This window comes from Zonotrichia leucophrys, chromosome 14 (genome assembly GCF_028769735.1).
Source record: "Zonotrichia leucophrys gambelii isolate GWCS_2022_RI chromosome 14, RI_Zleu_2.0, whole genome shotgun sequence".
Taxonomy (NCBI): domain Eukaryota; kingdom Metazoa; phylum Chordata; class Aves; order Passeriformes; family Passerellidae; genus Zonotrichia; species Zonotrichia leucophrys.
In genome coordinates, this window is record NC_088184.1 from 14,966,918 (window position 1) to 14,981,267 (window position 14,350).

General features: G+C 45.2%; 1 protein-coding gene across 2 annotated transcripts in view; it reads right to left on the minus strand.

The window, feature by feature from the left end:
- The window catches only part of LOC135454058 (mesothelin-like), a 30,654-nt gene that overhangs the window by 13,181 nt on the left and 3,123 nt on the right, over window positions 1-14,350 (minus strand). For both annotated transcript variants that reach the window (XM_064725782.1, XM_064725783.1), the window contains exons 4-16: window positions 13,955-13,976; window positions 13,821-13,848; window positions 11,717-11,801; window positions 10,062-10,223; window positions 8,898-9,100; window positions 7,101-7,192; window positions 6,226-6,341; window positions 5,226-5,347; window positions 4,260-4,401; window positions 3,083-3,298; window positions 1,599-1,769; window positions 477-623; window positions 309-358 (exon numbers count right to left, since the gene is read on the minus strand). In XM_064725782.1, coding sequence (XP_064581852.1) covers window positions 309-358; window positions 477-623; window positions 1,599-1,769; window positions 3,083-3,298; window positions 4,260-4,401; window positions 5,226-5,347; window positions 6,226-6,341; window positions 7,101-7,192; window positions 8,898-9,100; window positions 10,062-10,223; window positions 11,717-11,801; window positions 13,821-13,848; window positions 13,955-13,976 — 1,556 coding nt within the window. The remainder of the gene's footprint in view (window positions 1-308; window positions 359-476; window positions 624-1,598; window positions 1,770-3,082; window positions 3,299-4,259; window positions 4,402-5,225; window positions 5,348-6,225; window positions 6,342-7,100; window positions 7,193-8,897; window positions 9,101-10,061; window positions 10,224-11,716; window positions 11,802-13,820; window positions 13,849-13,954; window positions 13,977-14,350) is intronic.

Genomic DNA, 14,350 nt, shown 5'->3' on the forward strand with positions numbered 1-14,350 from the left:
GGAATTGCCCTCTGGAAGGTTTGGAAATGCATTCCCTGCTTGGAAATGCATTCCAGAGGCAATCTGGAGCAAGACTGCAGGTGCAGCCTGAGCCAGCAGCATCATTTTAGAAGGAAAATGTGGTCCCTGGGTGTTTCTGGCAGCTGAGCCCTGGTAAATCTCTGTGTTCCACGTCTGTGTTTGGGCTCCCATTCCATCTCCCGTCTGTTCCCATGGGTTCCAGGGGGTGGATGTGGATGGAACATGGGAAAGCTGGGAATTGCCAGGAAAACAAACAGAAAGTGGAAGGAGAGGAGGGAAATCTTTACCTGCTGAAGTCAGGCTCTGCCTTCACCACATCGCTGAAGAACATGGCAGCCTGGGGAGCAAAGGCAGAGGTTTTCCAGGGAAAGGGGCTCTGCTTCCAGGGGGATTTGTGGAATTCATGGCCCCACACAGGGCAGGGCTGCCAGGGAGGGGAAGAAGGAACCCTTTACCTGCTCTCTGGTCCATGGTTTGTTGTTGAGATCCTGCACATTTGGCATCTCTTCCCCAAAAACCAGCAGGGATTTTGGGATGGAGCTGGCCAGGGCACTGGGGATGAGTCTGACCAGCTCAGAGGGGTGGGCAACCCTGGAGGAAACCTTGGAAAAACCCAACAGAACAAACCATGGCAAAAAAAACCCAACAGAACAAACCACGACAAATCTCACCCAGCTTTAGCCCAAACCATGGCAGGATCAGCAGGATCAGAATCAGGGAATTGGTTGGGTTGGAAAAGACCTCCAGGATCAAGTCCAACCTTGAATTATTCTATGGTTATAATATATTATATATCATATATATATATATAATCTCTCTCTATATATAGAAATAATATATATAATATACATAATAATATAATCTATTATTATGTATAATATATAATAATTATATATAATATACACTATATATTATAATATTATCTATATACATAATATATAATATATACATTATATATAATAGATATAATAGATAAATATATACACAATATATATAATATACAATATTATAAATAAAATATATAATATATATAATATACATAATATATAATAATATTATAAATAATATGTATATACATTATATACATATTATATATTTTATATATATACATTACATGTATATCATTATACACATATATATATAATTTAATGTATATAAAATATACATATAAAATATACACACATATATATATACATACTGATACATATATATAAAAATATATATACACATATATACACATATATATACATATATATATATATACACACATATACATATACTATTTGGTCAATATATTATTAACCATTTCTATTCTTTCCCTGGGAACATCCACAGGGAAGCAGTTTTTGGGAGCACCCCATTAAACAAATCCCTCCCGGCCTTGTCCCCAAGAGGCAGAGCAGGCCAAGGACAGTGACACAGAGCCAGGGGCAGGGTTTGAGTGGCCTGTCCTGCTGCCACCCTGCCTGGCTGTCACCAACCCCCAGGGGATGCTGGCAGGGGGCAGCTGTGGCACACCTGGCCCCAGGTAAGCAGTGTCCCCACCCCTGCTCCTGGCTGAGACAACACAAGGTCACCTTTTCCACCAGGATCCTTTTCAGAGCACGGGGCAGGGTGTCCACGTGCTGGGCAAAGGCTGGCAGCTGCATGGCCTCCAGGACAACCTCTGGGGACAAACTCCACAGCGTGCTGCTGTTGAGGCCACCCACCAAAGTGCCCAGCTGTGCCAGGCTCTGTCCATCCCGGATCTGCAAGGGAATCACAGAAAAATCAGCTTGGAAAACAGCTTTGAGATCATCAATGCCAGCTGTGCCCAACCCCACCAATCCCCAGCCCAGAGCTCTGAGTGCTCATCCCTTCACTTTGAGCTTTTATATTTTCCAGATTCTGCATTGGTACATAACTCTGAACTTCATATAAAGTGTCAGCACTTCTCCTCACAGCTCATTCACACAAAATAATCCCCTTTTTTGTCATATTAAGCCCTTTTCTGACTCAGAGATGGGGTAACTGAGAGGTGTTTAAAAGCTTTTATTCCATTTTCAGTCTCATGAGAAGGGTGAGACCATACAGATGTTATAATTCTTACCATCACAATCAGAAGTTAACTATTTCTTAATTTTATTATAAGCATTTCTTGGCCTATCAGCTTTTCCTACACTATGCTGTAAATGCCCTAAAGTTAATAATCTAAAATTACCCATTGCGGGTCCTGCTACAATGCATCTTTCACAGTTCTATTTCTCCAAAGTATCCAGTCTTGTTTGCAAGGCCCTCCTTTGAAACTTGCTTCTAGTTCCATTTCTCTCTCCACAATGCCTGTTTCTCTAGAAATTCATATTTCTCTACAAATTCATTTCCTACATTTTTCCAGCCCCCAGAACCAAGGACATCACTGCAGCTCCAGGCCCAGAGAGTGCAAACAACAGGGAATGGAGGAGAGCAGTCTGGGAGGGTGGGACTGCAGAACCTGAGCTGGAATTGGACAATGAACCCCAACGTGGAAATGGACCAAAACTTATAAAAGTGTGAGAACTCCTGACCCATTGTCCATCTTGGGTGTAGCCATGGCTGGGCTCTTGTGCTGCCCAAGGTGAATCCACTGAATTCCCAGGTTGGAAGAGACCTTAAAGATTGAGTCCAACCCAGCCCCAACACCTCAACTGAACCCTGGCACCCAGTGCCACATCCAGGCTTGGTTAAACACCCCCAGGGATGGCGACTCCACCACCTCCCTGGGCAGAACATTCCAGAACTTCATCACCCTTTCCGTAAAAATCTTTACCCCCCCCTTTCTGCAAAAAACTTCTTCCCAGTACCCAACCTCAATTTCCCTTGGTGCAGCTCAAGGCTGTGTCCTGTGGTTCTGTCAGAACCCATTGAAGCCCTTTTAATAAATCCCAGCTTTATTCCTTTAACTCTGTCCAGCTTCTGTTCCCAGTGCCACTTCCAGACATGCCTTGGGCACCTCCAGGGCTGGGCACTCCCACCTTCCCTGGGCATTTTCAGTGCCTGAAACCCTTCCAGGAGGAGCCTGTGGGTGTGAGGAGCTCTGTGGTACCTGGTAGCCAGACTGGAGCAGTTTGTTGACCACAGCCCTGGCCTGCTCACTCCTCCAGCCCTGGACTCTGCCCAGGGCAGGCAGAGCTGCCTCCAGCTGCTCCTCAGGGATGTTCTCCTGGATTCTGGACACTGAGAGCCCCAGGGCAGCCTGGCCCAGGGCTGCCAGCACGGCTGGGGAGAAATCCTCCAAATTCCTCAGCAGGGAGGAAGCCACCTGTGAGACAGAACAGAGTCAGAGCAGCAATGCTGCGCCCCACAGCCCTGAACCCCTGGGGTTCTGCCTCAGCTTTGCCTGTGGAGGTGTGGAAGAGGTTTTACAGTGACTTCTGTGGCCAGAGAGAAGTGTGAGAAGTCTTTTTCCCCCCTGAAAGAATTTCTACCAAGGTTGTTGACAGAGAAATCAAGAAAGAAAGAAGGAGAAAGAAGACAAACCAAAAAAGAAAGAAGAAAGAGGAGAAACCAAGAAATCAAAGACTATAAATAAGAGAAACCAAGAAATCAAAAACTATAAATAAGAGAAACCAAGAAAGAGGATAAAAAATAGAAACCAAGAAAGAGAGAAGGATAAACGAGAGAAACCTGCAATTCTCTATTGCAATGAGCACTTTGTTTGTCTTTCCTGACCAATGAGTAAATGTAAACTTATGAGCTTTGTAAGAATGTGTAACAAGCATGCATGCTGGAATAAAACCAGTTTAAACCTTCTGGAAATGGAGTGTGCTGCTTTGGATTGTCTCCCTCTCAATGTGGATGGACCATCCCCACCACTGAGCCCTGTGAGGTGATGGAAACCCAGCCAGACACCAAAGGTGACCCAGAGGGTGCAGTGACACAGTGCACTGAGTTTGTGCAGTGAGAGTCCCAGGTGCCACCCTGCAGTTTTATGAGCATCGAGTGAGATGCCCAGGTGCTCACCTGCAGGTTTTGTGCAGTGAGAGCATCTCCAGTGCTCACCTGCAGGTTTGGTGCAGTGAGAGCATCCCCAGTGCTCACCTGCAGGTTTGGTGCAGTGAGAGCATCCCCAGTGCTCACCTGCAGGTTTGGTGCAGTGAGAGGATCCCCAAGTTTTGTGCAGTGAGAGCATCCCCAGTGCTCACCTGCAGGTTTGGTGCAGTGAGAGCATCCCCAGTGCTCACCTGCAGGTTTGGTGCAGTGAGAGCATCCCCAGTGCTCACCTGCAGCTCCAGGGAGGCTCCGGGCACCCCCCTGCTCCAGGGGCAGCTCCTCCCCAGCCTCTGGGCCACTCCCAGCGCCTCCTCCGCGCTCAGGTTTGCCACTGCCCCGGGGCTCAGGTAACAAAGGAACCTGTCCGGGAGGCTGGGGACAAAAGGAGAGGCTGGGTCAGAGAGGGGGACCAGCAGAGCTTTCCTCTGTTCCAGAGGATGCTCTTCCTCCAGGCACCTTCCCCCATCATCTCAGCCCTGCAGGTGCCAAAGCTCCAGATCAGGGAGGTGGAAAAGCCTGGAAGCACTGCAGGGAAATCATCTCCCAGGGGAAGAACTGGGGATCTGGCCCCAGACAGCAAGGGCAGTGGGGTTACTTGAAAATAGAACCTTTAAAAAGAAAAAGAATGGAAGCTTTAAAGAAAAAAATGAATAGAACCCTTAAAGAGAAAATGAATAGAACCCTTACAGAGAAAATGAATAGAACCCTTACAGAGAAAATGAATAGAACCCTTAAAGAGAAAATGAATAGAACCCTTACAGAGAAAATGAATAGAACCCTTAAAGAGAAAATTGATAGAACCCTTAAAGAGAAAATTGATAGAACCCTTAAAGAGAAAATGAATAGAACCCTTAAAGAGAAAATTGATAGAACCCTTAAAGAGAAAATACCTAAGATAGGGAACCCTTAAAGAGAAAAAGAATAGAACCCTTAAAGAGAAAATTGATAGAACCCTTAAAGAGAAAATTGATAGAACCCTTAAAGAGAAAATTGATAGAACCCTTAAAGAGAAAATGAACGGAACCCTTAAAGAGAAAATGAATAGAACCCTTAAAGAGAAAATTGATAGAACCCTTAAAGAGAAAATTGATAGAACCCTTAAAGAGAAAATGAACCCTTAAAGAGAAATGGAATCTTCAAAGAGAAAATTAATCAACAGTGCCATGCTGAGCCATGCCAGGAAACCAGAGCCCTACCTGGCCAGTGGAAAGGCAGGAGCAGAGGTCAGGAGCAGGGTGTAGTACAGGGCAGTCTCCCTGAGCAAGGTGAGGTTCCCAACCATCTCCATATTCACCGGGTCCCTGGCAAATTTTTGAAGCTGAAGGTGGAAAAAAATAAAAAGGGAAAATGACTCAGATGGATCCTTCAATCCTGACAGAGACATGGGACAGTCTGAACCAAATCAGGGCTTTTCACCTGGGTTTAAAGTTGTGCTGAGGTTTATTTTGTTTGTTTTCAAGTAAACACTGGGACCCTGACTGGGTTTGGGGTTGCTCCTCTCACTGGCTCCAGTTTTCTCCCTGCAGAATTCCCTTTGTGGAACCAACTTGTGTGCAAATCCCTCTCACCACATGATGGGGAGAAATAACTGCAGTGGCTGTTCACCTCAGATTAACCAGAGAAATATTCCTGCTGGCAGGAATTCCAGGGCCAGGTTGGACAGGATTGGAGCACCCTAGTCCTGTATTTTCTGGGACCCCGTCGTTGGAAGGAATTGATGAATCTGACTCCGTGTCCTCAGAAGGCTAATTTATTATTTTATGATACTATATTATATAAAAGAATACTATGCTAAACTATACAAAGGATACAGAAAGGATTCAGACAGAAGGTTAAAAAGATAATAATGAAAACTTGTGACTCTCTCCAGAATCCCAACACAGCTTGGCCCTAATTGGGCACTGAGTGAAAATAATTCACATGAAACCCATGAAAGAATCACCTGTGGGTAAACAATCTCCAACCACATTCCACAGCAGCAAAACACAGGAGAAGCAAATCAGATAATTATTGTTTTCCTTTATCTCTGAGGCTTCTCAGCTTCCCAGGAGAACAATCCTGGCCAAGGGGATTTTTCAGAAAATCTGACAGCGCCACCCTGGGACAGTGGGTGAGGCTGGAATGGGATGGGTCACCCTTCAGTCCTTCCAACCCCACCATCCTGGGGCTCTGAGTCCCCCCAGGGTCCCCACTTACTGTGGCTTCATCCCCAAAGAGCTGCAGGTCCTCCACGGTGGCGTGCTCCAGAAAGGATCCCAGGAAATTCCGGAACCAGGCAGTGGAATTGGGGCTGTGGCAGCTGGGGCTGGGTCCTGCAGGAACACGGAGCCCATGGAGCTGGAGCCACTGGGAACTGGGATTTCTGAGGCTGCAGCCCAGCAGACCCAAATCTCACACCCAAATCCAGTGCTCACACCACAAATTTCCATGGCCCAGGGCAGAAAGAATCCCAGCCCTGCCAATATTCCATGCTCAGCCTCTTCATCCTTTTCTCCCTGCTCACACCACAAATTCCCACGGGATAGGGCAGAAGGAATCCCAGCCCTGCCAATATTCCATGCTCAGCCTCTTTCTCCTTTTCTCCCTGCTCACACCACAAATTCCCATGGGACAGGGCAGAAAAGGGCTTAATCTGGCCAATATTCCATGCCCAGCCTCTTTCTTCCTTCCCTCCTCATGCACCAGAACCTTTCTGCAGGAAATTCATGACAGCTCCTGCCAATATTCCATGCCCAGCCTCTTTCTCCTTTTCTCCCTGCTCACACCACAAATTCCCACTGGACAGGGCAGAGGAAATCTCAGTCCTGCCAATATTCCATGCCCAGCCTCTTTCTCCCTTCCCTCCTCATGCACCAGGAGCTTTCTGCAGGGAATTCATGGCAGCTCCCTTCCTGAGCACAGCCAAACCCTGCACAGGCAGCAAATGCAGTGAATTTATTAAAAAAAAAATTATAAAAATCCTGGGTTAATCAAGCCTTCAGGCAGAGAAATCATTCCCAAATCCATTAATTGCTGACATTTCCAGCCTGTTCCCATTGGAGGTTCCCAGGGAAATCAGGGGAATCCTTTACCTTGCTGGGTGAGGAAATGCTTGATCCCAGAGTAGAGATTCCTCTGCTCCTGCACAGAAAGCTGGGAATAGATTCCATCCAGGGCAGCCACTCTGCAAAGAGAAGGAAAACACCTCAAACATTGCTGAGGCCAGGGCTGGGCTCACAAAAACATGGATATTCTCAATCCCATCCTTTTCTGTCGGATTATGCCCTTTTCTGACCCAGAGATGGGGCAACTGAGAGGTGTTTTAAAAACTTTTATTGCTTTTTCAGTCTCATGAGAAGGGTGAGACAATACAGATGTTATAATTCACACCATCACAATCAGAAGCCAGTGTATTGGAATCTCCTAATTGTAAAAAAAGCCAGTGTATTGTAATTTTTCTAATTCCAAAAAAGCCAATTTCCCAATTCCAAAAAAAGCCAGTGTATTGTAATTTCCTAATTGTAAAAAAGGCCAGTGTATTGTAATTACTTAACTGTAAAAAAGCCAGTGTATTGTAATTTCCTAATTGTAAAAAAGCCAGTGTAATTTCCCAATTCCAAAAAAGCCAGTGCATTGTAATTTCCCAATTCCAAAAAAACCAGTGTATTCTAATTTCCTAACAGTAAAAAAACCAGTGTATTGTAATTGTAATTTCCCAGTTCCAAAAAAGCCAGTGTATTATAATTTCCTAATTCCAAAAAAGACAGTGTATTCTAATTTCCTAACTGCAAAAAAACCCAGTGTATTGTAATAACTTAACTGTAAAAAAGCCAGTGTATTCTAATTTCCTAATTCCAAAAAAGCCGGTGTATTGTAATTACTTAACTGTAAAATAAACAGTGTATTGTAATTTCCTAATTCCAATAAAGCCAGTGTATTGTAATTTTCCAATTCCAAAAAAGCCACTGTATTATAATTTCCCAATTCCAAAAAAGCCAGTGTATTCTAATTTCCTAATTCCAAAAAAGCCAGTGTATTCTAATTTCCTAATTCCAAAAAAGCCAGTGTATTCTAATTTCCTAATTGTAAAAAAAGCCAGTGTATTGTAATTACTTAACTGTAAAAAAGCCAGTGTATTGTAATTTCTTAACTGTAAAAAAGCCAGTGTATTGTAATTACTTAACTGTAAAATAAACAGTGTATTGTAATTTCCTAATTCCAAAAAAGCCAGTGTATTATAATTTCCCAATTCCAAAAAAGCCAGTGTATTCTAATTTCCTAATTGCCAAAAAAGCCAGTGTATTGTAATTACTTAACTGTAAAAAAGCCAGTGTATTCTAATTTCCTAATTCCAAAAAAGCCAGTGTATTGTAATTACTTCACTGTAAAATAAACAGTGTATTGTAATTTCCTAATTCCAATAAAGCCAGTGTATTGTAATTTTCCAACTCCAAAAAAGCCACTGTATTGTAATTTCTTAATTCCAAGAAAGCCAGTGTATTGCAATCTCCTAATTCCTATAAAGCCAGTGTATTGCAATCTCCTAATTCCTATAAAGCCAGTGTATTGCAATCTCCTAATTCCTATAAAGCCAGTGTATTGCAATCTCCTAATTCCTATAAAGCCAGTGTATTGCAATCTCCTAATTCCTATAAAGCCAGTGTATTGCAATCTCCTAATTCCAACACACTATGAGCATTTCTCGGCCTCTCTATAATATTTCTAAATCAACATTTCTTATCTCAAATTTGATATATAAATACACCGCATACAAACATTTAATTAAACTTTAAAGATTTTTTACAAATCCATTTCCCACCCTTCTCCACAGTGATTTTCCCCCCTGGGGTGGCACAGAGGGGACAGCAGAGGGGACAGCGCAGACTCACAGCAGCTGGAATTGCTCACAGGACACACCCTTGGCACGGAGGCAGCCGAAGATCTCGGGGTGCCCCAGGAGGGGCTGGAGACCCCCCTGGAGCCACTGCAGCAGCACTGGGGGGGTCCCAATGCCGGGGAGCCGGAGCAGCCTCTCCCACAGCCCATTGAGGAACACCAGGCTCCACTCCAGCGAAACGGGCACCTGCCAGAACTGGGGGCAAGGAGGAGGGAAAAATCTGAATTCCAGGGAGTTCCAGCCAGATATGGACAGAAATCCAAGAAAATCCGAATGCTGAATTAAATTGCTGCTCTAAATGGGGCTCTTTGCACTATAGGACACAGTGGACTCGCTGCTCTTTTCAAGGTAAAAAGAGAATTTTAATTCCTGGCTCCAACATTCATAGATTTCCAAAAGTGAGAGTTGAAGGGGGACAGTGCCACCTCTCCAGTGACACGGGTCCAACAGTCTATCAAATTTCTCTTCCTCCAGAAAAGAATGCAAAACAACAAGTCGCTTACATAAAGTGTGAGAGAAAGTTCATTACAAGAATGTAAACATCAGAAGGCTTAGAAAATCAAAATATTTAAAAAAAAATTTTTTAAAGTCTTTTTTAAAAAAGTCTTTTAAATAATCTCAAAAAAATAATCTCAAAAAAATAATCTCAAAAAAACAATCCTCAAAAAAAAAACCCTCAAAAAATCTCAAAAAAATCCTCAAAAAATAATCTTTAAAAAAATAATCTCAAAAATAATCTCAAAAAATAATCTCAAAAAAATAATCTCAAAAAAATAATCTCAAAAAAATAATCTCAAAAAAATAATCTCAAAAAAATAATCTCAAAAAAATAATCTCAAAAAAAAAATGCTCAAAAAAATAATCTCAAAAAATAATCTCAAAAAATAATCTCAAAAAATAATCTCAAAAAAAATCCTCAAAAAAATCCTCAAAAAAAATCCTCAAAAAAAATCCTCAAAAAAAAACCTCAAAAAAAAACCTCAAAAAAAAAACCTCAAAAAAAAACCCTCAAAAAAAAAAAAACCCTCAACAAAATCATAGGGAGACATCTCTTTCCAAAATAAGGTAAAAAAATAAATCAGGGGATTTGAAATGAAGTCTTTTCCTGGGCAAAATTTCCCTGGATTTGAGGGAATTCCATTTGAGCAATGCTCACCTGCTGGCTGAACTCGGTCAGGGACCCCAAAAGCTTCCGGGCATCGTATTTGGAAAAGAACAGGATGGAATATTCTGGATCCAGAGCTGGGCTGGGCTCTGAGGCCAGGCAGGAGTAGAAGGAGGAGAGGAAATCATCCTGGAGCTCCTGGAACCAGGCTCCCTAAAAAGAGACGGGAAATGCAAATAAAGAGAATATTTAGGGGGGAAATCTCCCTCAGGGGGCTCGGCCACACCTTGAAGGGGTAAAACATTGGCACAGGTTTTAAAAGGTTTATCCCAAAAAAAAGCACTCCCAAAATTGCCAAAACTTTGCCCACATTTCTGAAAAATCTTCTCTAACTAGAAACTTCCATGGGGACCCCTTTAATTCCCAAACATTTTTTCAGGGAAATGGCTTACAAACAATAGAAGGGAAAGAAACCAAACCAAACCAAAAAAAACCCAAACCAAAACAAAACAAAAAAAAAAACCAAAAAACCCCAAAAAACAAAACATCCTCCCCCCAAAAAAACAAAACAAAAAACCCCAAAAATCAAACAAACAAACAAAAACACACACCCAAAAAAAAAAAAAAAAAACCCACAAAAGCTAAGGAAATAAAACCTAAGAAAAAAAACCCAAAAAATTCCAACCCCACCCAAAACCCCACGGACAAATATTTGCATGAGTGCCATCCTTCTGTCAGAAATATTTACCAAACCCCACAAACTGCTGTCAATTTAATTACAATTACTGGCAGCAGCTTAAGAGATAATGACAAAACCTGGAAGAAGCTAAACCTGGAATATCCAGGTGCCATTTCCCACGCTGCAACCAGTTCTAATTGTGGTTTTACTCCTTTTAAATGTACTTTTACCCCTTCAATTGTGCTTTTACCCCTTCTATAGTGTTTTTACTTCTCTAATTGTGCTTTTTTACCCCTTCAGTTGTGTTTTTCACCCCTTCTATTGTTTTTACCCCTTCTACTGTGTTTTTACTTCTCTAATTGTGTTTTTATTTCTCTAATTGTGCTTTTTACCCCTCCTATTGTGATTATACTTCTCTAATTGTGCTTTTTACCACTTCTATTGTGTTTTTACTTCTCTAATTGTGCTTTTTACCCCTTCTATTGTGTTTTTACTTCTCTAATTGTGCTTTTTACCCCTCCTATTGTGATTATACTTCTCTAATTGTGCTTTTACCCCTTCAATTGAGCTTTTCCTTCTCCAATTGTGTTTTTATTTCTCTAATTGTGCTTTTACCCCTTCAATTGTGCTTTTCCTTCTCCAATTGTGTTTTTATTTCTCTAATTGTGCTTTATCCCAACACCCAGCGTGACTGCCCTGCAGAGATTCATCCCAATGCCGTGACACCAATTTTTAAGAGTCAATTTGATTTGCAAATTCCCTTTGCCCCAACTTCCCTCTCACTCCAGGGGTTTGGAGAAGGAAACCCCCAATTCCCCAAGGTGCCCGTGGTGCTTTGGGCACCCCCGAGCCCCCTGGCACAGGGCAGTGTCCCCAGAGGGTGGCACAGGGTGGCAGTGCCACAGCTCGGGGTGGAACCCCTGGCACAGCCTTGGCTGCTGCCCCAGGGCTGGTTTGTGTCAGAATTCCCAAGGAACACAAATCCCAGCCCCAGGGATGGATGGATTGAAGGATTGAGGGTCCTCACCTGGGCACAGGCCAGCTGGGCAAAGCTGAGGCTGCACGGGGACCTTCGGCCTCGGGACACCTCCAGGAGCTGCTCCTGGCTGGCACTGGGGGGACAGGGACACGGTGGGAATGGGGAAACTGGGATGGGAATGGGGAAACTGGGAATGGGGGAAACTGGGAATGGGGGAAACTGGGATGGGAATGGGGGAAACTGGGATGGGAATGGGGGAAACTGGGAATGAGGGGAAACTGGGAATGGGGGAAACTGGGAATGGGAATGGGGGAAACTGGGATGGAAATGGGGGAAACTGGGAATGAGGGGAATGGGAATGGGGAAACGGATGGGAATGGGAAACTGGGATGGGAATGGGGGAAACTGGGATGGGAATGGGGGAAACTGGGATGGGAATGGGGGAAACTGGGAATGGGGAAACTGGGATGGGAATGGGGGAAACTGGGAATGGGAATGGGGGAAACTGGGAATGGGGAAACTGGGAATGGGAATGGGGAAACTGGGAATGGGGATGGGGGAAACTGGGAATGGGGATGGGGGAAACTGGGAATGGGGATGGGGGAAACTGGGAATGGGGAAACGGGGAATGGGAATGGGGAAACTGGGATGAGAATGGGGGAAACTGGGATGAGAATGGGGAAACTGGGAATGGGGATGGGGGAAACTGGGAATGGGGAAACTGGATGGGAATGGGGGAAATGGGAAACTGGGAATGGGGAAACTGGGAATGGGAATGGGGGAAACTGGGATGGGAATGGGGAGACTGGAATGAGGGGAATGGGGAAAGTAGGATGGGAATGGGGGAAACTGGGAATGGGGGAAACTAGGATGGAAATGGGGGAAACTGGGAATGAGGGGAATGGGAATGGGGGAAACTGGGAATGGGGGAAACTGGGAATGGGGGAAACTGGGACAGCACTGGGAATGGGAGAACTGGGAATGGGAATGGGGCAAACTGGGAGAGGATGAGAACGAGAAACTGGAATGGGAGTAGGGGAAACTGGGAATAGGGAACAGGGACAGAGTGGGAGTGGGAAACTGGGAATGAGGGGAATGGGGAAACTGGGAATGGGAATGGGGGAAACTGGGAATGGAGAAACTGGGAATGGAGAAACTGGGAATGGAGAAACTGGGAATGGAGAAACTGGGAATGGAGAAACTGGGAATGGGGAAACTGGGAATGGAGAAACTGGGAATGGGGGACAGGGACAGCACTGGGAATGGGAGAACTGGGATGGGAAGCTGGGATGGGAATAGGGAACTGGGAATGGGGAAACTGGGAGAGGATGGGAATGGGAAACTGGGATGGGAATGGGGGAACTGGGGCAGCACTGGGAATGGGGGAAACAGAATGGGGGAAACTGGGATAGAATTGGGAATGGGGGACTGGGATGGGAATGGGAATAGGGGCAGGATGGGAATGGGAAAACTGGGAGAGGATGGGCTGGGAATGGGGGAACTGGATGGGAACTGGGGCTGGATGGGATGGGGAACAACTGGGTGGGGCAGAAGCTGTGGGGAATGTGGGGTAAAAGTGGGTGGGAGCTGGGGCAGAGCTGGATGAGGGCACAGCCAGTGGGGAGCTGGGCACCAGACTGGGTGGGGACAGATCCAGATGTGAGGTGTCACCCCCCAGCAGCCCAGGGCACAGCTGGGCACAGCACCCAAAGGCACCTGAGTGCCCTGAGCAGGGTTTGGCTCCTGGCTGTCCCTCCAGGCGGGATCCAGCCCTCCCAAATGAGCAGGAGCAGAGCTCAGGGCACACAGGGACAGGCAGGGCTGCACTGCTGACCCCCAGCCACCATTCAGGTTGAGTGAGCTCTGGAGTTGGGGCTGTTTGAGCCCCACGGGAGCCAAGATCAGCTCAGCACCGGTGCCAAGGCTCTTGGCTGCTCCCCAGAGCCTGGCCCTGCCTTTCTTTGTCCTCCCAAACCCCAGCAGGGCACTTTCCCTTCATTCACTGTTTGAACAAGTGCAACCAGAGCCCTCCCTGCCCACAGGCAAGCCTGGGGAAAATCCCAAAATCTGGGCTCAGGGGGATGTGGTCACCCCAAGAAAAGCAGAATCCCTCCCAGGGAAATGCCACAGCCCCTGGGCATGGCTCACCTACCTCGGCACTGAGGCACACACGGCAGATTCTGAGCCCAGAACAAAAAAAGAGAGACAAAGGTAAGGGATTGTGGGAGGATTTGGCACACAGAGCCCTCTCTGAGTTCTCTGATAAATATTTGGAAAGGAACTCACCATTGACGGGGGAGCTGGAGCACTGCACCAGGAGGAGGAGAAAAGAGACAGGGTTAAAATGCAGCTCTGGCATTGTTTGGGATGACTGCAAACAATGTCAGAGCTGGGGGAGCCCTTTGGGGTGGGGTGGGACCTGAGCACACTGAAACCCCAAATTCTGAGCAACTGAAACCCCAAATCCTGAACACGCTGAAACCCCAAATCCAAAATCCTGAGCACACGGAAATCCCAAACCCTGAGCACACCGAAACCCCAAATCCTGAGCACACGGAATTCCCAAACCCCAAATCCTGAGCACATGGAAATCCCAAACCCCAAATCCTGAGCACATGGAAATCCCAAACCCTGAGAACACTGAAACCCCAAATCCAAAATCCTGAGCACATGGAAATCCCA